Consider the following 25,335-nt stretch of genomic DNA (forward strand, 5'->3'; position numbering starts at 1 on the left):
AAGTTCTGTCTCCAGCCAGGGCTGATTCTGAGGAGCTTGAAGCCGCAGAATGCAGGATGTGCTCAGAGGCTTAAGGCGGAAATGTGCTGAATATTTCACCATTTAGGGTCCTCACATGGAGCTAAACTACTCTTTATTCTCTCCTTTCTTAGCATTGTAGCTTTTGCTAAAATCTAGGTTTGTTTCCTTCCTATGTAGTAGAGTTTTTGTTCTTCCAGTTCCCATTTAGAGACAAGACCATCAGCATGTTCTGAAGGGGGCTGTGCATTTCCAGGGATCTCTTCTGTGTTAAAGTGACTTTCTTTTCTTAGACTGTTGTGGAAGAGCAGTTGGCCATGAAGCGAATAGCGGACATAGTGATCAACCTGTACGCCATGACCGCCGTCCTCTCCAGAGCTAGTCGTTCCATCCGCATCGGATTGCGCAACCATGACCTTGATGTGAGTGTGTGAGCAGGGCTGGGGCTGCAGGCAATGTTTCTCTCCTGAGTTCAGTATGTATATGGTGAACCCACTTATTCATTTGCTTTTAATCTGTTGTTTTTAAAATACAGTTGGTTTCGAAGACAGAAGTATTTCTTTGGGAAATAGGTTTGATGACTGCAAATTGCTAGTAAGCAACATGTTCAGTTCTTAAAGGGCTGAGTTCTTCCAGTCAGTTTTGACCTTACCTGCAGAAAAAAATGAAAGAGGTTTTGGTTTTTTTATATTCAGTGATTCAATAACATTTTTTTCCCCAGGGAAGTAAAAGGGATAGCATTTATCTGTGCAACATAGGTAGAACTGTTAGCAACAACTCACTCTGTGACCTTGGACATAACACTCCTTCTTGGCACCTCAGCTTCATATGTGAAATGAATGTTCGACCACATGAGGCCTTTCTTTTCATTACAAGTGTGATGTGATAGCTGTTGGGGAACTTACCAATCCATCAATTATAACTCAGTTCTGTAATCATGGGGAAGGATGGGGGCTACGAATGATATAACACCTTGGAAAAAGGCTCGAGAACTCACCTTCCCTGTTTGCTCAGAGCCAGGCTGTGCTCACCATTCCTGAATCCGGCCCCGTCCCTGCCATGGGAGCCCCAGAGAGGACAGAGTCCACCCGCATGTGCTCCGGCTGTTCCTCTGCGCCTCCTCTTCCCATGTACATGCACTCAGCACATCACTAAGAGACTCTGGGGCTTGTCCTTTACTCAGCTCCTGCTCTGGTTCTTCCTGGCCCAGTTCCCCCCAAGGTTGAGATTGCTGAATGTATTTGTTTAAAAGAGAAACATCTGCTAACATTTATGTTCTTTTCTGCTAGATTCTGCTGACAAATATTTTCTGCACAGAGGCATATTTCGAGAATCTTTACAACATGTCTCAGTTAGAAAAATGTAAGTGATGTGGGCTGAGACCCAGCTGGAAAGCGGGACTTTGGACATAGGCTGGTGACTGTAGGGATGGGCTCACTCAGAATATTTATCTGTGGAGTGAGGAATGACAGTGAGCACATTTTCAAATGAAGGCCCTGTTTGTACTCGCTTGCACTCATCATTAGCCGAACTGCGTGGCTTTTCCTCTCCGTTTAGTGCCTGCTAGTATAGGATGAAGTATTAGAAAGATATCCTCTAGGGTGGCCAGGTGGGTCAGTGAGTAAGATCACCGGCCCCAAAGTCGGGATGACCTGGGATCGAATCCGGGCTCAGATACTTAGCACCACACCCAGAAATAACTGGCCGTGTAACCTTGAGCAAGTTACTTAACCCCAATTGCTTTAAAAAAAAAAAAAAGAAAGATATCTTCATTCCTTTGGCAGTCAGCATTTTTACAATGCCTTCGTAATCAAGGCATCGCATCATTCACAAAATAATTTATCATTATGTTTCATAATAGAACCATGGCGGCAACAACAGCAAAAAAACCTTCATGAATAGTGCTCTGTCCCCCTGTAATGGAAATTAGCTGGATGTTCCCCACAAGCTTAAGACAATCGGACAAGACACCTTTAGTGAGACCTGCAGTGCAAGTATTGTTGGCTAAAGAAGTGTAGGACAGAAGGTCAGCAGTTCCTGCCTGGAACTTCCCCACAGTGTGGCTCCAGACTGTCCAGAAAGGAGGCCCTTGTGGAATAGTGCTGACCAAACGCCAGACTCTAATCACTGCTGGACCATCCTGGAGCCTCTTTGGGAGAGCGGCTCCTAGAAAAGGAGCATTTAGGGTCTGCCCATGGTTAATGCAGTCCCAGGGTGCTTCCTGATCTTTATTTGCTCTGAGTGCTGCAGATGCTTATTTAGAAAAGTCATGGGGATTGCCAACCTTCTTTCCTATCCTAGATAGGAAAACAGCAGCTAGAAGAGTATCCTCTCAGCCCCAGCCTGGGGGGCATTCGGATGTCCGGAGAGTGAATCAATTGGATTCCTCTGCCTCAGTCAGGCATCGCTAAGGCTCCTCCCCTTCCTGGGTATTTGTTTTGCACCTCCCTTTGGACTTTCCATGAGCCAGCCTCACTCCTCCTGCTTGAGTGTGGGCCCTATCCGGCTGTATTCCTGCTCTCCTGAGGAGAAGGTGCCTTGGGCCTACAACAGTCAGAGACCCAGAAACCAGCTGATCAGACAGGCCGCTTTTCTCCACCCTAGTACAGAGATTGATCACCTTTTCTCACATGCTGCGATGGTAATGTTCACACCCGTCATCTGTTTCTTTTTTTTGCTTTTTTTTCCCCAGATTCTTCTGAAAATCTAGATGAGCACACGAGAAAAGCTGCCCAGCACATCCTGGGGCATAGAGCCTTCACATGTGCTCATCCCTTGGAAAGGATATTCTGAGGAGACAGGAAGGTGCTCCTGGAATCCATACGTGATTATGATTGACCGTGTCTCTGAACTGCATCAGCTCGTGACTTTACATGGCTCTGATTTAGAACAGCACTTGCCATTTTTTCACAGAATAAAGAAAATAATAATTGTGGGAAAGTTGTATTAAAAATGTTTAAAGCTCTGTCTGATTCCTTTTGTCAAGTTCCTAAAGGACCATTTTGCCTTGAGAATGGTCCTAAATTTTGCTGAGCCGAGTCCTGTCCAAGCACACTCTCTTTCCACGTGATTTGTGTTCCTTCCAGGGCGGAGAATGAAGACTGGTAAAGGGAGCTGAGTCCAACTGGACAAGTTCTTGGGGAGGAAACAGTTGGTCTGAGGATACCCATGCCTTCTGAACTTTGCTCTTTCTGACTTTCCCCATTCTTCGAGCTGTGGTAGATCAGGCCAGAGACTGAAGACGGCCTGGGCACCCTCATCTTCAGACCAGCCGCCATCTTCTTAGGGTCAGAATGAGCACTCACTTCCTAGTCCCCAAGCTTGGTCTCTAAGCCAACCCCTGCCTGAAAAGGGATCTTCCCACGGATGCCCAAAGTAGAGGAATCCACTGCCTCAGGGGAGGTGGGGTGGCCTGCCCCACTGCTCCCTAGCAAGCCTTTCTCAAACAGGAGGCCTCTGTAAAGGCACCTTGTGCCTGGTGCTCCTGGCTCTGCCTGCCTTGGGGCCAAGTAGACGAACTCTTATTTTTCTCCACACAACAGCTGCCTTCTCTAGGAGGCCCAGCAAGAACTCTGGGCCTTTCCCTGGTCTGCACATTCCAGCTTACTGCTGTTCTCCCCAGAAGAGGAGTGCCCAGTCATGAACATCATAATACTCCAGAGGTGGGGGTGGCTAGGTGGCCCCGGAGTCAGGAGGACCCAAGTTCAGTTCCGGCCTCAGACACAATGCCCACACACAAAAAAAACTAGCTGTGTAACCTTGGGCAAGTTACTTAACCCCAAATGCCCTCTAAAAGGCAAAAAAAAAAAAAAAACTCCAGAAGTGGCCTTGCCAGGGCAGAGCACAGTGGGGTGCCTGCCTTACTATAGCCTGAGAAAGCTGTGGCGTCCAGTGGAGACAGCATTGGTATTTGGAGTCCAACCCCATCTCCAATGTTTGGTATCTCTGGAAACTTGGCCAGCAGCTCCACCTCGCTTGCCTCAGTTTCCTCATCTGAAAAAGGGGGTTGGTCTAGACAGCAACTGAGGGCCCTTTCAGCTCTTACTCTATGGTCCTAAGGCCCTATCAGTTTCTTGGTTGCCATACTACATTATTAACTCCTTAGTGCATATACCTAATACTAGAATTGCCAGGCCAGAGCATGTCTAAGCAATTCATTCCATTTTTCCAATTCCAAACTTTTCCACAACAGTTGAACCAATTCACCAACAATGTATCAGTATGCCTGTCCTCACAATCCCTCTAACACCAACTTTCATTCTTCCCAATTTGCTGAGGAGAAGGTAAACCTTCAGTTTATTTTAATTTTTGTTGTTCAGTCATTCACTTGTATCTGACTCTTCATGATCCCATTTGGGGTTTTCTTGGCAAAGATACTGGAGTGATTTGCCATTTCCTTGTCCAGCTCACTTTACAGATGAGGCAAACAGGGTTAAGTGGTTTACCCAAGCTCACACAGCTTCTAATTGTTTGAGACTGGATTTGAACTCAGGTCTTCCTGATTTCAGGCTCAGTACTCCATCTGCTGCCCCCCTCATCTAGCTGTTTTAATTTGCATCTCCCTTATTAGTGATTTGGAGTGTCTGATAACTTTCTTTAACATCTTTGATAGGCTGTTGGTAGCTTGCAGTTTTTCTGAAAACCACTCCTTTGACCATTTTTCTGTTGGGAAATATATGTCTCTTTTGGCATGATCTATTCTTGGTGAAGGGGAGCTGATTTGTGATCACTGCTTCATTTTAAAAGTTAGTAGTAGCACACAACAGTTTGGTATTGTGGAAAGTGCCGGATTTGGAGTTGGGACCACAGTTCAAATCCCAGCCCTGCTGCTTAGTGCATTAACCTCTATAGGCTTCTGTTTCTTCATCCATTGAAAGAGGGAGTCACCATGTGTGAACCTTTCTACAATCCTACACTGCCAAGTACTGATAACCAGCTCTTCTAGAATCATCAGATACACCAACCACTCTATAGCAGCTGCCTCACCCCCCTTCATTCTCCTCCCCTCAACATTGTCATAAGAATGAAAAAAACAGATGGTTTCGTGATGTTTACATAGAAATTCAATTTGGCCATGCCTAGTAGAGAGTCCAAGATAAAGTTTTAAGTGGTACCCTTCATGGGGACTTCCTGTCCTAAAATGGCTTCTTTGTGTCTATGACATTTGGTCAGCAATTGGATAAAGTGTGACCATGGCAGGGCAGAGGGTGATAACTGAAGCCATTGTCAACCAACTGATGAGTTAACAAGCAATTAGTCAGTACCAGGCATATGCTGGGCATGGGGCAAGAGAAAAAGTCCGCCCTTAAGGAGCTTGCACTCCAAAGAAGCTCAAACATCCCCCCACCCCCACCCCCAGGTATTCTACTGAAAAGTCTTGGAAGGCCGTACACGGAGGAGCCCTTTCCATTAGTCACAAATGCTGTGGCAGTAATGATGGTTTTCTCTTAACTCCATAGCTGAAAAGGGGGCTTTTTTTTTTTTTTTTTTTAAGATTCCCAGCTCTGTACCTACTAGGCTTTTGCCACGATGAATTTTAGGTCCAAAAGAAAAGCCCAAATGTGACTTTGCCTTCCTCAAGGCCTATTGTGCCCTCAGTCTCAGCTAGAGCCTCTCACTTCACGCCTTTCTGGAGCCACAGCAGACATGACAGAATTTCCAAAAGAGGAGAACGCTGATTCCGGGCAAAATCTCTTCCCTTCTCTATGAATGTTTCTTCATCTATAAAATGAGGGGGGTTGACTAAGGTGCCTTCCAGCTTAAAATCCCTATGAGTGAATTTATGATCACAATGTTTGAGCCCATAGCCTCAGACACTAATTACAATAATTGGTCCCAGGAAAAGTGAAAGGCTCATCCATTGCCTGCTGCTGCCTTCCACAGCCTCCTCAGGCGAGAAGAGGAACCAGGTATTCCTCTGACCTATGCCTGGTGCCTTCCATCTCCTGCCAGGTGCAGCCTGTCCTGAAGAAAGGAAGCAACAAGCAACAGGCTGGGCTGGCTGGACTGGGCATCTTCCATCTGCCCCAACACAAGGAAACTTCCATCCCCTGCTGCCATGCCAGTCCCCCAGACAGGATGCAGAGTCCCCTCTGGTGTAGAGGAGTGATCCACCCCGTGACTTCAGGCCTCCCATCTCTTGTTGCAGCCATCCTTTGAGGGAAGAGGAAGAGAAAAGTTCATAGGGAATGGGACTTCCTCCTGCTGGGCAGTCTGCACTTGCATCTCTAGCAGTGCCCTTTTCCTGACTAACCTCCAGCCTTTGGAGGGAAGAGGGTTGTAAAGCAGGGGCCCCCATCTGACCTTATGCCTCCCTTCTCATATTGCACTTATCTCCAGTCTGATCTTCAAACTCTACTGGGAAGAGGAGTGACTCCACTCAACATTCTCACACCTGGTCATACCTTTGACCTCCTGGTGACTGAACTCCTATATAGATATCCCAGTCCCGTTCTACCCTACCCCTACCACCTGAGTCCTCATTCTCCTCCCCCTCAACCATCCCATCCTCAAGTTACCACCAAACACCACCCAGCCCTTCCACTGTGCCCTCTGGAATGCTAGTTCCATAGGCAACAAACTTTTCCTCATGCTAATCCTCTCCCATCCTTCCATCTACAAACTGTTGCTGAAACCTGACTTTCCTCTGATGACACAGCTCCTTGGCCACCCTTTTCAGTACTGGCTGTACCTTCACTCAGTCTCCTCAAGTCACAGGTCAACGTATGGAAGCTGGGAAACCTCTTGTTCCCCATTACCACTTCCAGCTTCTCCCCCTATTTCCATCACTCAATAACCTCTCTTACTATGAGGTTCATGCTATTCATATCTAAGACCCAATCAAAATCTTGGTATCCCCAGGCTCTCTCCTTCCTTCCTCAATGAATTCAATAACTGACACAATTTTCTTCTCCCCCTCAACTCCTGCCTTCATACCAGGGGACTTCAACATATATACCGACTGTCCCTGAAACACCCTAGCCACTCAATTCCTCATACTCCCTTCCCACTAGCTACTCAAGCCCCACCTCAGTCAGCCAAAGATGAGCATACCTAGAATCTTGCCATTATCTACAAATGTACCACTAGAATGTTCAAGAATTCCAAAATCCCCCTATTCAATATAATGTTGGCTTTTCACTTCTCCCTCTGCCATCCCTTACAAAAGTATTCTCTATCCATACCTTAACCTCTCCTATGCCATCTCCCTGAACTAGCCACTCTCTCCTCTTTTCATCATCTTTACCAATGTTCAACCAATTCAACTCTACACTGTCCTTCTCTCTTGACTTCCTGGTACCCACATATCACTGTGCCCAGTCAAATCTCAGCCCTGAGTCAATCCTATCACCCACCACCTTGGTGCTCCTACACTCACACTGCTGAATAAAAAGAGAAAATTATGTGAGTGTTCTGACCAACTCCACGACACACATATGTTACATCTCAGCTGGGCCCTCTCTGCTGCTTGGCAGTCCTACTATGCCTCCCTTATCAACTCACTATCCCACTCTCCACAGAGGCTCCTCCAAACCTTTTTATCCTTCTTCAAACCTCCCATGGGTCTCCCTAGCCTCTCAGCTCTCAGCTGAGAACCTTGCTTCCTATCTGACAGAGAAAACTGAGGCCATTCAGAGAAGCTCCTTCTTCTCCCCTCTTCCTCACCCCAGATCACTTACATCCTCCTACCACTCTCTCCTTCACTCCCATCTATCAGGAAAAAGTGTCCTTGCTCCCTTTACCCATATAAGCAATCCCATTCCATCCTGTCTCCTCCAACAAATGTCCCCCTCTGTCATCCCCATTGCCTACCGACATGTGCATGTCTGCCTCATCCTGAAAAAATCTTCATTTGATCCTTCCACCCCCACTATCATCCTATATCTCTTCAGTTTTTTATGGCTAAACTCCTGGAAAAGGCCATCTACAATAGATGCTTCCATTTTCTCTTCTCTCTCTTTTTAAGCCCTTCAATCCAGATTCCTTATCATTCCACCAAAATTGCTCTCTCCAAAGGAACCACTGATCTCTCAGTTGCCAAATTCAGTGATTGTTTCCCCATCCTCATTCTCCTAGACCTCCCTGAAGCCTTTGACACTACTGATCACTCTCTCCCATGGTACTCTCTTTTCTCTTAGTTTTCAGGACACCGTCTCTCCCGGTTCTCCATGTACCTTTCTGATTGCTCCTCTCTTTCCTGGATCCTCTTCCACGTCACATCCTCTATCCCTCAGGATACTGACCTAAGCCCTCTTCTCTCTCTATATTAATTCACTTGGTCATATCAAACTCTGAAAACTGTAATTACCACCTCTATGCCAATTATCCTCAAATTTACCTATCCTATCCTAATCTTTCTGCTGACCTCCAAGTTTGCATTTTCAACTACTTTTCACACATCTTGAACTGGATTCCAGTAGACAAACTAAACATGTCCAAAACTGAACTCATTTTCTTTCCCCTATACCCTCTCCCCGCCCCTCCTACCTTCCCTGATACTGCAGAGGGCAACACCTTCCTCCCAGTCCCTCAGGCTCACAACCTAGGAGTCATTCTGGAAGTCTCACTACCTCTGACCCCCAGCCCCTACACACACGCACACACACACACACACACACACGTACACGCACACGCACACGCACACACACCCATCCTCACATGTCCAAGCTGCTGCCAAGGACTGTCGATTTTGCCTCTGTGACATCTCTCCAATGCACCCCTTTTTCTCCTCTGACGCTGCTAGCATTCTAGTGCAGGCTCTCATCATGTTATGCCTTGATTATTGTAAGCAAGAGCCCCTGGTGGGTCTACCTACCTCCAGGCTTTTCCCATACTGATCCATCCTCCATTTAGCCACAAATGTGTTTTCCCTAAAGTACTGGTCCTATCATGTCACTCTCTCCTATTCAGTAAACTCCAGTGGCTCCCTATGACCTAAAGGATCAAATACAAAATGTTCAGTTTGGCATTCAAAGCCCTTCCTAACCAAGCCCCCTCCTTCCTCTCCAGTCCTCTTATATCTTACTCCCCAACACATACTCTTGGATCTAGAGACACTGATTTTCAGGCTGTTCCATGAACAAGACCTTCCATCTCTCGGTCCCAGGAATTCTCTCCGGCTGACCCCATTCTTAGAACACTCTCTCCCCTCTGACTTCTGACTTCACTTAAGTCTCAGATAAAATCCCACCTTCTGCTGGATACCTTCCCCAAACCCTCTTAATTCTAGTGACTTCTCTCTGCTAATTACAGTTAATTCTCATCATTTGAGGTAGTTATGTTCTATAAAGTTGCTGCAAACACTGAATTAGCAAATACGGAACCATCACTCCTAGGAGAAATACACAGTTAGGTTCCTGTGAATGTCTGGTCACAACATTTACTTCAGCATTTTCCCAAGAGGCCTCATTTACAGATCAACAAATTTCCTCTGCTTTTTTCTGGCTCAACCATATTGTTGGTTCATTAACATTGAACTCACGGCCAACAGTGGCAGAAACTTATCTGATACATATGTTTTCTCCATTAGGCCAATCATAGCCTTCTTGTGCTTAGAAACACTAGGCAACACTCCAGTTCCATGCTTAGGAGGCATTTTAAACAGTGAAATCACCCACAAAAGTGTAAAAAAAAAAAGTAGCACTAAACCAGCCACAAAAAGGATACTTGTTTATAATATGAAAGCCACAAGAAGAAGGCAGAGAGAGCATCACCTCCTTCAGTCTCAGCCAGGAAGACATGACTGCATGGGACTGAGAAAGCATGGGAATCGATTTTGGGAGCCACAAATAAATTTTAGCAAGTGGGCAAATGTGCAAGGATGGTATCTCTGAATAATGAGGATGGACCAGCTGCATTTCTCACTTATCTTAGATATAACTTGCTTCGTATATATTTGCTTGCATGTTATCTCCCCCATTGGACTGTAAGCTCCTGGAGGGCAGGGACTATCTTTTCCTCTTCTGCATCTCCACCCATTTGCACAGTGTCTGGCACATAGGAGTAGCTTATTAATGTTGATTGATTTATGTATCTTTACCTAGGAAGCTTGGAGTGCGCACCAAAGGCAATACACTCATTAAACAGTGTGACTTCAAGCAATTCAGAATTAGAAGAAAATGCATTTTAGCCTAGTGGTAACTGGCAACATATATTTAATGATACTAAATTAACATCTTGAAAGAAAAAATTATCACCAGTTGTGAGCCTAAAAGCAACATCTTGGCATTGAAAGGCTAAATGAATTTCAGTGATTAGTAATAAGTATCCTGTAAGGAATTTTGCAAAAATTGGATGAAGAGATACTCATTTTTTTTAAAATGCTGGGAAAATGTAAAACCAATCTAACCTCTCTTTCCACCAGGTAGTATCTGTGGCCCTTGAAACATGCCACAACGCACTAGGTGGATGTACTCAACGGGCAGAGACCACCTCATTTGGATAGAGCTACATCCTTCTGTAGAACAGTCTGCTTGACAGCAGGATCTGCTATCCCTCTGAATTTAGCATGATTTCTGGAGCTACCTCCGTCAGCAGGGATTTGGTTTTTCCCCCTTAGAGCTCTTCAGACTTCTGATATTCCATGTTCTGCTGGTAGATTATATTTCCATTCACCTGCAGGCTGTGGTGTTTTTTAGTAGCCATGGAACAAATCCACTCTCTTATTATGTCAGCTACAGCTTCCCAAATCCTTCTCTTTCTTGAATGCCTCTTTACCATTCCTGAGTTTATGTTCTAATACACGGAGATGAGAAAATCCACTGTGCTTTTCCATTGAATTACTCAGGGTTAGTTAAATATACTGGCTAATTAGACCCTCCAAAAACCTGAGTGAAGACCACTTAGGAAGCTTTAGACATCAATGGACACATATTCACATCACATTCCTTGGAAGGAGTTGTGGGGGGCTTCCCCTTGCAGTTTGGAGGTTTCATCACAAACTTTGGGTCTGCATGGTGAGTGATGAAGTGTGAGAATGCCAGCATCCTGGTACTTTGTCACAATGATGAATCTAGGGAGCATGGCACAGTTTTTAAATGATGTCCAGATCCCTGCAAGGCCTCTGAACTACATGCATGGATGGGTTTGTCCTGGAGACTGGAAGCCACAAAGAGCTGACACTAAGAAATCAATTGAGAATTCAAGGGAGGTGTTCATCAGGATAATTATGCCATTAACTAGGTTTTCTTATGTTTCTGCAAACTAAAGCATGGGCAGGACAGAAAGACAGCCTTCTGTGTTCTGAGAGCTCTTTTGGTGCCTGTCCTGCTAAATTGTCCTCTTCAAACTTGCTTTCAGTCTTTAAGAAAACTATTCCAAGTGAAACGAAGCATCTGTGAAATTACATCTATTTCTAGAACAGCATTTAATGAGCTGCTTGAGCTCTATGGAAAGTGTCTCTGGAGGAAAAAAATATCTAACCAACCAACAAAATAAATTTCTTTGAAAAACAACCAGTCATTTCCATAGACAATGAAAATGCTTATTTACATATTTCTAAATATCTCTATAAATAGGTTTGGCAGCATCTGATTACACTTAAACCAATGTCCTTGGTGGCAGAATGTCCTATGGGCATCCCAAATTCAACAGATCCCCCCAAAAAGCATTATTTCCCTTCCCCAACTTTCCTGAAATTCCCTATGACCACCATCCTCCAAGCCATGCAGGGTCACATTATCAGGGTTGCCCCCAGCCTCTCCCTGGCATTCAGCCCACATGTCCAATCCCCTGCCCAATCTGGTCATTTCTACCTTCACAACACCTCTTGGATACGTCTTCTTTTCCTTGCCACTCCCGTCCTAGTTCAGGTTCTCATTCTTCTGGCCTGGACCACAATCCTTTTACTATAAACATGCCAATACTCACAGGCAGAAGATATCTGCACTCCCCCCTGCCCCCCCCCAAAAAAGTCATTAGGAGAGATTCCCTGAAGCCTCAGAGGCTCTCCAGCAAAGGCCTTTTAAAAACTGCTTTTATGCTTTTCTTGAGCAAAGGGTACGAGGTGGCCCCAGATATTCCTCACAAATTCTCAACAGATCTAGCTAATGTGGGCATTAACCCATGCCTCCCCAATTCCACCAGATTGCTGGTCCACAGCAAGACAGTTCAAGTTCCTCAGAACAGACTACTTCCTAGTTTTCTAGTTCTACATTTTACTCATTCCTCCACATAATCTATAAGCCAGTTACATTGGGCTAGTGCTGTTCTTCACATATGACAATCCTTTCCAAAGTCACCCCAGTTGCTACTGTCTTCCATCTAGTATGCTGCTATCTCCTACTTTAGAATGTAAACTCCTTGAGGGCGGGGATTGTTTTTGCCTTTCTTTGTCCCCAACACAGGGCTTGGTATATAGTAAGCACATTACTCAAACAAATTCTTATAGACTGGTTATTTTTGGTGTGTTCATCCTTCGTTCTCCCGAGCTGCCTAGATGGGAATCCAGCCAGTTGGGTAATTCTGCTTATTTCCCTCTCCCTCTCCTCCTCTCCAAAAGAAGGTAAATTTTGATGACCAAAAGCTGCTTTGGGGTTTAATGGCTAGATTTCTTTCCTTCCTTCCTTCCCTCCTTCCTTCCTTCCTTTCTTTCTTTTTCTTTCTTAAAGACCAAACCTTAAACCCATTTCATGCTGAAGCTCATAGATTAGGTTATAGGTCCCTGCCCAAACATGACTTAATGTCTATTTTGGGGGCCCTCCTGGCTCAGAGTGAATGAAAATAGTAACTGTTTCTCTTTCAGCCAGCAACCCTGAAAGTCTTTCCCTCCTAGTTAGATGTTTTTTTTTTATTATTTTTTAATTAAAGGGGCCATCTCTTGACTCACTTTTTTTTTTGCTTTTTGGAGGGCAATTGGGGTTAAGTGACTTGCCCAAGGTCACACGGCTAGTAAGTGTGTCAAGTGTCTGAGGCCACATTTGAACTCAGATCCTTGTGACTCCAGGGCCAGTGCTCTATTCACTGTGCCACCTAACCGCCCCCATGACTCACTTCTTAAAGAGGCTGATTCACTGAATGGGCCTTACCTCACTCAAAGTGAGAACCTGAAAAGACCTTAGCCTAAAAGGGCCAGGATCTCCCATTGCATCCTGGGCCATCTCCAGTCATCCTGATGAATACCTGGTCACTGAATCCAGATACCTCTGGAGGAGAAAGTGAGGCTGGTGACTTAACACAGCCCTCCCTCCCTCAAATCAAAGTCAACTGCAAGTCATGTCATCATCTCCCTGATGTCATGGGCCTCTTTGGGAGCAAAGGGTAAACACAACCTGTGAGTAGTCTGAGCTGCCTGAATTTGAACCCAGCCAGTTGGGTAACTCAACTCATCCTCTCCTTATTCTCACTCTCCTTTTCCTCTCCAAAGGAAGGTCAATTTTGATGGCTGAAAGCTACTTACAGACTGACTGAGGATCAGAAAGGAAAAAATTCACTAAGGCCATTAATGAAGTTTGGATTGATCATATGACAGAAGCAAAGAAAATCAGATCTGAGGCTTTGTGGTATCCCCATAGTGTCAGGAGAAAGGAGAAAGGGCTCTTGCTCATTGACTAGCATCTCTTATGGCAGATATATGGGACAACACATGCACAGGGTAAACAGACATTGATGACTTATAATCTGCATTACTGGAGAGATCACCCAAATCAATGAGGTCACAGATCATTTGGGTATTGCCATTAGTGGGACTAGAATAAGCATTTATTAAGTACCTACTATATAACTGATACTATGCCAAGTGCTTGACAAATATTAATGGGATTAAAAGAACCTGTCTTCCCAAAGATTAGCCCAGGACATAGACCCTTCCACAGTCCTTATAACCTAATTATCAAATCCTCCCATATCAATCCACCACTAAATTGAATTGCTCCTTTCTCCCAAATGTCTCTTTGACTGTTAGCAGCCACGCCCTAGACCAGACACCTTTCACAATGTCTGGTTTAGTATACTTCTTTTCCCAGTCTAAATTCATCCCACACACAGAATCTTTGAGGACTAACCTCCCTACCCAGTACAAGAATTGCCTTAACTACCTTCTCAAGTTTTAGAATAGTCATGGCATGGAACCATGGCACCATGGCTTGGGGACACACAGCTTCTCGTCCCAACTCTGTCACTAACTTGCTGTTAGCAAGCAAGTCACTTTACCTCTTGCGGTCCCTGTTTCCTTATGTCATGGGATTTGTTGAATGTATCAAAGTGAATAAGAAAAAATATCTCAAAAAGCAATGTGAGTACATAGACAAGAGCAAAGGGGATAGGTGTTGATTCAAGGAGATTTAAACAAATACCTCCTGCCGCTGGTATGTGACCAGGGGCAAGTCATTTGATTTCTAAATTAGTTTCCTAATCTTTTAAGAAAAGGATGAATGGATTAAAAATCGTCCCTTTAGTCCCTACCTTGCAGGGATGCTGTGGGACTCCCATGACAAGGTATGCAGACTGCTCGCCAAACTTTAAAGGATTTCATAAATATCAGATATTATCTAAACCTGGGGAAAGCATGAAGGAACATCATTGACTTTTGAGATGCATTTGGTTGTGGGTTTTTTTTGTTGTTGTTGTTGTTGTTGTCTTTACCTCTTAGGGAAAGTTTTTATCAGGAAAAGGTATAGTAGAGAGTGGCTTCTTGGAAATGTCAAAATCCAAATGCTGCCATTTCCAGTTCATGCTCTCCCTGTCAAGGACAGGCTTCAGATTATTAGCAAATAGCCTATTCTCTTGCCTTGGCTAAAATGGAAAGAAAAAAAAAGATAGGAAGAAAGGTTGTTGGTACAGATGAAATCCAGTCCTACACATGAAGTGACTTACCTAACAAAATATTACCTCTTTTAATTCTTCTACCCGATTCAGATCTGGCCTCTTGGGGTGTTGATTACTTTCAAAACTACTCTGATATCCAGGAACTTGAAATTCTCCTGGAGTAAGCCAGAACTTAGATCTTGGTATTTGGTGGGTAAGGACCAAAGGTTCTGGAAGGGATGCGAGGTATTTTTGAGAGTAAGTGAACCTTTTCCCTCGTTCCTGTAAAGAATATAAGCAAATTAAAAAACAAACACACACACACAAAAACCTTTGGAAAATGACTTAATTCAGTTCAGTAGAATTGACTCAAGGCAGTGGGAGTGGAGGTGGGCATGAAGGTGTAGTTTTCCATCTAGGCTCAGATAAATGAGTTGGTACCATCTAACTATAATTCTGGTAGGTGGGGGTTTGCAGAAAGTTCAAGAAGGTATCATTCCTTTCCATTCTATCTCTAAAAAGACTTACTTGAGAAATATGGAATTATTTTTAGTCACAAAGACTGAAAAGGCCCTGGGAGCCTTTGGATGGCCAGCAAGCGTTGGGATGTGAGCAGGCAAGGAGGGAAAGTGATCCCCGATTCCTAATCCCAGCATTTCCTACACAAACACCCAGTGTCAGCAAGAAGTGGGATGCACTTACCCTGGCCATCTGAGCAAGCAACTGCTGCTTTGCAAGCTCCCCAGAGTTCAAAGCCTGAATGCTGTAGTTATATACGGACTTCCCATCAGCAGGAATAATTCTGATTGCTTTCACTTCTGGCCGCCGGAAGGTCCTTCTCACTTGAGATGCTTCAAAAATGTTTTTCTGAAAAGATATGCCAGGGATTCATCTATCCAGGGCTCAAGTTTTTACCCATCATCTACATAATACATTTCCATTCCAAGGCTACCATGATATTCTATTTACTCTTCATGATTCTATTTGGGGTTTTCTTGGCAAGGATAATAGAAGGGTTTGCCATTTCCTTCTCCAGTTCATTTCACAGATGAGGAGCTATGGCAAACTAGTCCAGGGTCACTTATAACTAGTAAGTGCCTGAGACCAGATTTGAACTCATGAAGGGTTTTCTTGATTCCAAACAGAGTCAAGATGGCAGCATAACAGGAAGCAATACAGCAAGCTCTTTCCCAAAACTCCTCCAAACAGATCTAGAAACCAGACCAAATACTGATGGCAACCACCCCCCACCAAAAACAAACAAACAAGAACCCAGATCAACATAGAAGCAGACAGACAAGATTTAGGTCATAGACACTGGGGATAAAAAGTGGCAATCTGGCCAGGAACCCACTAAGAACAGAAGTCTGGCAGCCAAGGGAAAGGTTGTGCACCTATGCAAGAAAGGAAAACATGGCCAGAGGGTGAGGGAATAGATGAAAAGGTCAGTTTGGGTTCAGGTTGTGAAGAGCTTTAAAAGCTAAATAGGTGAGCTAGCATTTGAACCTAGAGACAAGGGGAACCCATGGTCGGGCCTACACTTCAGTGAAAATCACTTTGGCAGCTGTGTGGAGGATGAATTGAAGAGGGAGAGACAAGCAGCAGAAAGAACAATTAAGCAGTTATTTACAATAGTTCAGCTAAGAAGAGAATGAACTAGGGTGGTGAACTTCTGAGTAATAGGGATAAGAAAATTGTTGTGAGAGATATTATGGAAGTAGAATTGACAAAATTTGGCAACTGACTGGATATATGGGGTGAAAGAAAGTGAGAAGTCAAGCATAACCAGTGTTCTACATTGAGGACCCGAGTGCCTGAGAAGATGGTAATACTCCTAACAGAAACAGAGAGAAGGGAAGTAGGGAAGGGGAGGGGAGGTATAAAGGGAAGGGGAGAGTCTGTTTGGGGGCAGAAAGATGAGATCATGCTGAGGCCAACATTCCTTATAAAAAATCTAGTTTGAAATATCCAATGTTATATACACATATTCTTTTTTCTTTTTTTATTTAAATAGTATTTCATTTCTCCCCCCCAAAAAAAAAGTTAAGAAAATGCTTAGCATTCATTTTTACAAGATTTTGAGTTCCAGTTTTTTCTACCTCCTTCCCTTCCCTTCCTTCTTCTGAAAATGGTAGGCAGTTTGACATAGTTTATACATGTGCTATCATGGAAAACATATTTCCATATTTGTCACAATTGTGGAAGAAGAAACAGATCAAAAGGAAAAAAACATGAGAAAGAATAAAGTGAAAAATATATGCTTCAATCTGCATTGAGTCCATTATATATACATTTTCTTTGCATCCAACAGTAGTAACTTAAAAACTGTTCACTTAGTAAAAACTGCTTATAAAGGGATGATTAAAAATGTAAAAATGGTATAAGTAATAAACGTATTTGCAGATCATGACATGATGAAATAGTAACTAAAAAAGGAAACATGAGGGAAATATGCAGATCTAAATCAATGCTAAGTAATGATATCAGGAATCAGGAACAAATCTTAAAAGCAAGATATGTGTGTGTGTGTGTGTGTGTGTGTTAAAGAGAAGGATAGTAATGCAATAATGGCCCAACACTTACAGAATGTAGCTAAAGCAGGCCTCAGAGGAAGATTTATTTCTCTAAAAGTATTTATTAGCAAAAGAGAAAAAAAGAGGATCAAAAAACAGAGTAAATAATTTAAAAGATCAAATAGTGAATTAAAAACACTAAAAGAAGTGTAAAGATGTAAAGACATCTTGAAAATGGAGAATAGAGACACTTAAAAATAGAAATACCATGTAACTAAGTACTGGTTTTTAAACAAGGTTAACAACATCAATAAATCATTGGTTCTCCCAATCAAAAAAAGAAATAAGAACATGTAAATCTAAAGTAATTCACTATGATTGAATTTTGTGCATACCATGGTTCAATATTAGCAAACATCATTAGCATAATTAGTCATACAAACAAAAATTATATGATTATTTTTAATAGACATGAAGGAAACCTTTGACAAAATATAGCAATCATTTCTGTTAAACCACTCAACTTAGAACTCTGTACTAGGGCTACACTTGATCAACTAAGTGAGTGCCCGTTCATCAAAAGTACTATTTTGGCTGCCCCAGACCATGTTACATATCCATCCACCCTGGATATCTTGAGATATGTTCCTTTTTCTTTGCTGTGAAGTCTTGTCCCTTTCTACCCTCTGCTCAGAGAAAAGTGATCAAATCAATTCTCCCATAGCTTCTAGAAAAGATATGATGCATGCAGTTTCATGCACAATCCTCCTCTGATGTTCTACTGTTCATATGGAAAGTCTCACTGTATTTTGTGTTTGTTAAGTTCTGAATGTTTTAAAATGAATTTATTTTTTAATAGGGTTTGACAACAGATTGCCATTTCATTATAATGTGTCATTTCTATGACCCCACATATAAAAAGTCCTTCCCTTGCCACCTGTATCTGTCGCTCTCTCCCCTCCATTAGTACATAAGCTACTTGTGGTAAGGACTATCTGACTTTTGCCTCTGGTCTCAGTGCCTAGTGTAGTGCCTGGCATATATCAGGAGCTTAACCAATGTTTTTTCATTTGTTTATGTTAAAAACCATAAAATTCATAGACATGGATGGTCCCATCTTTAATATGGTCCAAAACCAAAAAGCATTATTTGTCATGGAGAAACCCTAGAAGCTTTCCCAGTACAAAAAGATGTTTGCCTCCTAATGTTTAACACAGGTCCAGAAGTTGTAGCTATAGAAATAACAAGATCATGAAATTAAAGGTATAAACATCAACAAAGTAGAGCCAAAACAGTTACTAATTTTCAGGAGACAAGAAGTTGCCCTTAGAAAACACCAGAGAACCAGAAAAGAAATCGAGATCATTAATAATTTCTTTAGAGTATGATTTAAAGCAAATTACAAAAATCATCAGCATTTCTATACAGTAGTAACAAAATTCAGCAGAAATCGATAAGAAAAATTTCACCCAAATAACTACAAAATCATATTTGGGATCTAACTTACTAAGACACTTTGGAGATTTATATAAATATAACTACAAAATGTTTTTATAGCAATAAGAGAAGATAAAGAATTGTAAAGATACTGTTTATGATTTGGTTGTGCTAATTTAATAAAAATAGTGAAACTAGTTTTTAGTTCAATTTATAGATTTTAATACTATGCCAATCAAATTACCAAGGGGATACTTTATAGAATTGTACAAAAATTATAACATTATTTACTTAGAGTAACAAAGAGTCTATAATCTCAAGGGGAGTCATTTTTCAATAAAGATATGAAGTATGGATGTGAGACCTGAATATAAAAGTTCATATCATAAAGCAGTTACAGGATCAGGGAAAGAGATACTTCTCCCATTTATGTTTAAGTGAACAATTCCTAACCAATAAAAAGGAAGAGACAATTAAAACCATTTTGATTACATAAAAATAAAAAATCTTTTCATACAAATAAAATCAATTAAGATAATAAAAACAGCAATTGTGGGGTAGGAAAAAAATCTTTGCAACAAATACCACTGATATTAGTATAATATCCATGATATATAGGGAACTGGTACAAATATATAAGACCAAGAGTCATCCCCCAATAGATCACAAGTCAAAAGATATGAAGAGTTTTCAAAAGAATTGCAAATTATATAAGTGACTGTGTGAAAAAATGCTACAAGGGGCAGCTAGGTGGTGCAGTGAATAGAGCACCGGCCCTGGAGTCAGGAGGACCTGAGTTCAAATCTGAACTCAGACACATAACATAAAAACTAGCCATGTGACCTTGGGCAAGTCACTTAACCCCAATTGCCCTCCAAAAAAAACAAAAAAAAATCTACAAATCACTAATACAAGAAATGCAAATGAATAATGTGCTCTAAATAAAAAGGTCACTAAAAGGAAACCAACATTAGACTAACTAAAATCAATAATGATCCCAGAGACCAGATAAAGAAATAGCCTTCCTTCTTGACAGAAAGGTGGGGGACTACAAGGGCAGAATGTTGCATACATTAACAGATAAAGTCCTTGTACTGGGTGTTTTTGCTTGATTGTATTTCTTTGTTACAAAGAGAGCTTAAATTTAAAAATGGAGAGTCAGTGATGGAGGGTGTTTTTGCCTCTTAAGAAATAAATGATATCAAAATAAAAGGCACCAATAAGACTTTTTGAATGGGCTGTAGCAGAAGTATGAAGGCATGATGCTGATAGTAGCTTGAATTAAATAGTAGCAGGTGGTACCTACCTGAATGTAGCTTGGTGCTATGGCCCGTTTCATCTCCATGTCTTTCTTCCATTGTAAATAATTTTCTTCATGTAATTTGATTAGGGAAGGAAAGCTGTGTATTTTTTCCCCTGGTATTTCTATCTTTAAAAGAGTAGATGGCACTCTCTCCAGTGGGCTTGGGTTTAATAACTCTGACCTACTCATAGGAACCCCGAACTCTTGGCTCATACATTTGATCATTTCTCCTGAAGGCAACAGATCTCCTTCTATGATATCCTTGAGTTTGTTGCTATGACAGATGGAGTCGAGCCTAGAAGAGATCGTTGAGACAGCTCTTCAATCATCTTTAAGCTAGAACAAGAATTCCCCCCTAAACAGTCCCACCACCACATCCCTAAAAAAAGCTCTTCATTTTGTCATTGGTGGCTTTGTACTTCCCACACACACAGTCCTGAGACTTCTTAAAAGGTATTAAAATAGAATGCATCTATTTCCCCCTTACTCTTTTCTAGAATCCCCACCCCATGCCATAGCAAAGTCAGTCAGTGAAAATGCGATTTTATGAATGTATGGAGACAAGAGCTCAATTACATGCAAGTACATAAAATATAAGTATAACCTCAATATAGCTAAGGTTAATACACCGACCCCCGAATAGAGTATAAAACACTTGAATAAAGATAACCCCCACTCTCCATAGTCCCTAATATGGTACCTTGCAGAAAAGCTCAGTGTATGTTTGTTAAATAAATGAACACATCCAGTAGTTGAATGAATGTGTAATCCAATTCAACAAACAGTACAGGGTACTTACTACACTAATTTCTGGAGATACAAAGATGAGAAAACAGCCCCAGCTTCCAAGGAGCTTTAATAAGAGGGATGCAGCATGTGTAATTCATGGTACATTCAGGGGTGGAGCCAAGATGGCAGAGTAAAAGCGGGAAATTGTCTGAGCTCCTGCTCCAACCACCTCTAATACCCATAAAATATGACTCTAAACAAGTTTTAGAGCTACATTGTAGAGCCCACAAAGTAACAGAAAGAAACAAATCTCCTGCTGAAGGCAGCCTGGAAGGTGGACAGGAAGAGTCTATTGCACCAGACTGGGAGCTGAGCACAGTCCTGCATGAGCCATGCCAGCCCAGAAGGGGCCCAACCAGCAGCACAGACCAGCCAGAGCAGACTTCAGGAGAGTGAATCACCAGCAGCTGTGGAACTTTCCAGACTTCTCAACCCATATATGTCAAAGAAAAAGTAAAAAGTCAGTGGGGAACTCTGTTGGAACCAGGTGACAGAAGAGCGCAGTCCGGCCCCTGCCCCAAGGTGAGAAGTGGTGGAGGTTCTGTGGCTACAATTGCTGCTGCGTGGCTGACTCAGGAGCTCCTGGCCTACAGATCCCAGGGGGACCAAGCAACCATTCAGAGGGTAATCACTCTTGCTTTAACCTGTTTGGATATGGATCGCAGTCTTAGGTGGTGGTCCTGGGGTGTGTGGCCAGTACGCCAGAGCTTGTGGTGGCTGTAGAGAGGGTGCCCTCCCCAGACCTCTGATAACATTTGTGAAAACCCCAGCCATTTGGGACGTAGCTCCCTCCACTCTGGAAGCAGAGTTCTACTGTGGCAAAAAGCTCAAAAGTCAAGTAATTGGCTGGCAAGATGAACAAGCAAAGGAAGTGCAATCAGACCGTAGAATGCTTTTGGGGGGACAAAAGGGTCAAAACATGGAACCAGAAGAAGTCAACAAAGTCAAAACTCCTGCATCAAAAGCTTCCAAGAAAAATATGAATTAGTTATAGGCCATGGAGGAGCTCAAGAAGGATTTTGAAAATCAAGATAACTGGAGGAAAAATTGGGAAGAGAAATGAGAATGATGCAAGAAAATCAGGAAAAGAGAGTGAACAGCCTGCTAAAGGAGACCCAAAAAAATACTGAAGAAAATAACACCTTAAAAAATAGATTAACTCAAATGGCAAAAGAGGCCCAAAAAGCCAATGAAGAGAAGAATGCCTTGGGCGGCTATGTGGTGCAGTGAGTAAAGTGCTGGCCCCAGGGTCAGAAGGACCTGAGTTCAGTTCCGGCCTCAGATACAACACCCACACAAAAAAACTAGCCATGTGACTTTGGGCAAGTTACTTACCCCCTAAGGAAGGGGGGAGGGTAGTGAGGGATAGAATTTGGAACTCAAAATTTTTTTAAATGAATGTTAAAAATTGTTTTTATATGTAATTAGGAAAAATAAAATATGCAAAAAATTTTTAAATTAATTAGAGCTATTCAAGAGTGGAATGGACTGCCTTTGAAGGTAGTAGCTTTAAGATAATCTTTAAGGGGTGGCTAGGTGGTACAGTGAATAGAACACCGGCCCTGGAGTCAGGAGGACCTGAGTTCAAATCCAGCCTCAGATACTTGACACACATTTATTAGCTGTGTGACCTTGGGCAAGTCACTTAACCCCAATTGCCCAGCCTTCTCCCCTCCAAAAAAAAGCAAAAGAAAAAAAAGACAGTCTTTAAGAGTCAAGACATCACCCTGAAATGTCATTGGTTCTCTTGGAAAATGAAGAACAAACAAATAAATTCTCCCAGATCCTCTGTCCATCATGTTGTAGAAGGGTCCTTTTTTCAGTAAGTATGAGTTTGACTAAGTGGTCACCTTCAACTCTGAAATTCTATGATTTTGTGAAATTAAGTGAGAAGAGAATAAAAAGTGTGTGGGGGGACTAATTAACGGTATCAGTTGTAGAAAGAGAATGAGGACTAAAGAAAGGCAATTGAATTGGATAATTAAGAAGTTATGAAAGATCTCAGAGTGACTAGTTTCAATATAGTAGCAGAGACAAAAATCAGATTTCATGGGAGAGTCATAAGTGTTTGGTGAAGAAGTTGAAGCTAATTCTTCTAGAAATACAGTAGCATAAGGGAAGAGAAATATAAATTCACAACTTAAGAGGCCAGCAGGGTCAAAGGAAGGTGTTTTTATTTTTTTTTAGATTGAGGGAGAACTTGGAACGTTTGTGAGCAGAGGCAGAGGTATGCTGGAGCCAGTTTGAACTGGTTCAAGATAGCCAACTGTTAAATATTCTGTGTGAACATTTATACCTCAGAAATCAGTAAAGTGCAAATCAAAGCATGATTTATTGTTTTGTTGATTTCTAGACTTAAGATAGTGATGGAGAAAATTTTAATAACTCTTCATGTGTACATTTTTTCAGAGAGCTGATTGTTAAACATTTACTATCATACTCCAGGGCAGACAGAAAGAGGTTATTGAAAAAGAAAGACTGATGATGAATCAAGGGATGATAGATAAAATAAGATTCTGGAGGAAATGGGAGGAGATAAGTTCTTGAATGCTTCTTTTTCCTTTGTCCTTTATATATAGTTACTAAGTCCTATAGATTCATATTTCATTTTTTTCCTTTAATTCATCCCTTCCTCTTTCTTCTTATCACCCTAACCTAGGTACTTCTCACTTTACATTTGGACCACAGCAACTACAGTCACTTGCTGACTCTTCTCTTCACCACCTTCAGTCTTTCTCTTTCAAATACATCATACAGATCAATGCCAAATTTCATCTTGTCAATCCCTTGCTAAAAATCCCCTAGTTGCCACAAGATAAATTCCAAAGTTATTGGCCAAGCATTCAAGGCCACTCAGAATCTGACCCTATGCTACCTAGTCAACTTTATCTCCCATCTCTCCCCAACAAGAAGTCTCCATTTCAGCCTGATGGATTCTCACTTTCCTCTGAACAAGCCACAATCATTCCAAATTCCTTAATTTTGTCCATTTTGTTTTCCCACGGTAAGTCTTCATTCCTCTCCCTTCCATCTCTCCAAATTCTACACAACCTTCAAGATCCACCACAGGTCTCATTCCTTCTTCAAGGCCTGCCCCAGATACACCATTGCTGTGACCTTCCTCCTTCCCACAATGCATGCAGCACTCACTGTCTGTGGCACTCATTTTAGGATTCACTAGAACACTCTCTCGTACTTTCACTGAACATGTCAGAATGAATGCTATTGTAAGCTTCTGGAAGAAAAAGGTGAAATTCTACATTTATTCTCATCTATCTCCTCAGTCCCTACAGTAGCATGAGTCTAAGTATTCTAGCTGAATGAATGAGAATGGCTATATCTCTTTGAAATGTTTGTCTCTTAATGAAAAAATGGATACAAGACACATATACATTAAATATAATTGGAGATACTAAAGTAAATCCTGAATACAAAATTTCTACTTATTACCCTACTCTATAGAGTCTGCCCTTACAAATTATCTTGTAGTGGCTTGCCTTTCAGACATGATAAAAGGAATGATGATGTTACTTGGGTTTTTTGGTTATGTATGTACAATCATATTAAATATATTTTCATATTAGTCATGTTGTGAAAGAAGAATCAGAACAAAGGGGGGAAACCACAAGAAGGAAAAAACAAAAAGTGGAAATTGTATGCTTCTATCTGCATTCAGATGCCATAGTTCTTTCTCCAGATGTGGATAGCATTTTCCACCATGAAGATGACATTACTTGTAGTTATAATTAATTCTCAGGGAGGCCAGGTGGTGCAGTAAGAGCGCCGGCCCTGGAGTCGGGAGACCCAGGATCGGTTCCAGCCTCAGATACTTGGCACCCACACAAAAAATAACTGGCTGTGTAACCTTGAGCAAGTTACTTAACTCCAAATGCTTTAAAAATAGTAATAATAATTAATTCTCACCTCTGAACCATTCATGTTGTGAATGATCAAAGCTCCTTGCTCAGGAATCTGGGAAAAGGCAAATCCCTCAACCCTGACCACTCTATTGTCACCAACCTGTACTAAATCCTCTCTGAGGGAGACAAGCAAAGACAAGCAGACAAAGAAATCAAGAGTTTTTATTATCTGTTTATATACACTCTCCTTGTCCACTGACACCATGGATAAGTGACTTCAACAGAACAATTGTGGAACTGGCTCATTCAAGTATTCCCAAAGTTCATCTTTTTTAGTTATGTTCACTCCTGGGAGCTACAGTCTAGAAGGGAGGCTAAGGAGCTGTAGCTCCTCCATAGGAGGACTTTGATTGGTTCAAAGGTCTGGGGGTCCACTCTCTGCTTGAACCCTTCTAATGAACGGTATGAGGCAGCCTGTTCCCATGTTGGACAGCTCTACTTCTTAGGAAGTTTCTAAAGACAATCTCTCTTGCTAGAGAGACATAATTTCTATCTGAAGGATAGTTCAAAGGACAGCTAGCTAGGTGGTGTAGTGAATAGAACACTGGACTTAGAATCAGGAAGACATCTTCATGAGTTCAAATTCAGCCTCAGATACTTACTAGCTGTGTGA

The 25,335-nt window shown here is 42.1% G+C and overlaps 2 protein-coding genes across 2 annotated transcripts in view; one reads left to right on the forward strand and one right to left on the reverse strand.

Annotated features, from left to right (window-relative positions):
- Positions 1–2,983, forward strand: part of ACAD9 (acyl-CoA dehydrogenase family member 9) — a 58,585-nt gene extending 55,602 nt beyond the window's left edge. The window contains exons 16-18 of the mRNA XM_069083780.1: positions 312–440; positions 1,308–1,380; positions 2,711–2,983. Of these exons, the coding sequence (XP_068939881.1) occupies positions 312–440; positions 1,308–1,380; positions 2,711–2,811 (303 nt within the window). The 3' untranslated portion in view covers positions 2,812–2,983. The remainder of the gene's footprint in view (positions 1–311; positions 441–1,307; positions 1,381–2,710) is intronic.
- Positions 2,984–14,601: 11,618 nt separating this feature from the next.
- Positions 14,602–25,335, reverse strand: part of CFAP92 (cilia and flagella associated protein 92 (putative)) — a 63,071-nt gene continuing 52,337 nt past the window's right edge. Inside the window, exons 11-14 of the mRNA XM_069084499.1 lie at positions 20,017–20,308; positions 15,463–15,627; positions 14,845–15,042; positions 14,602–14,748 (exon numbers count right to left, since the gene is read on the reverse strand). Of these exons, the coding sequence (XP_068940600.1) occupies positions 14,602–14,748; positions 14,845–15,042; positions 15,463–15,627; positions 20,017–20,308 (802 nt within the window). The remainder of the gene's footprint in view (positions 14,749–14,844; positions 15,043–15,462; positions 15,628–20,016; positions 20,309–25,335) is intronic.

This window comes from Petaurus breviceps, unplaced genomic scaffold (assembly GCF_028583685.1).
Source record: "Petaurus breviceps papuanus isolate PSGF00001 unplaced genomic scaffold, PetGlider_PUasm1.0 174, whole genome shotgun sequence".
NCBI classification, from domain to species: Eukaryota; Metazoa; Chordata; class Mammalia; order Diprotodontia; family Petauridae; genus Petaurus; species Petaurus breviceps.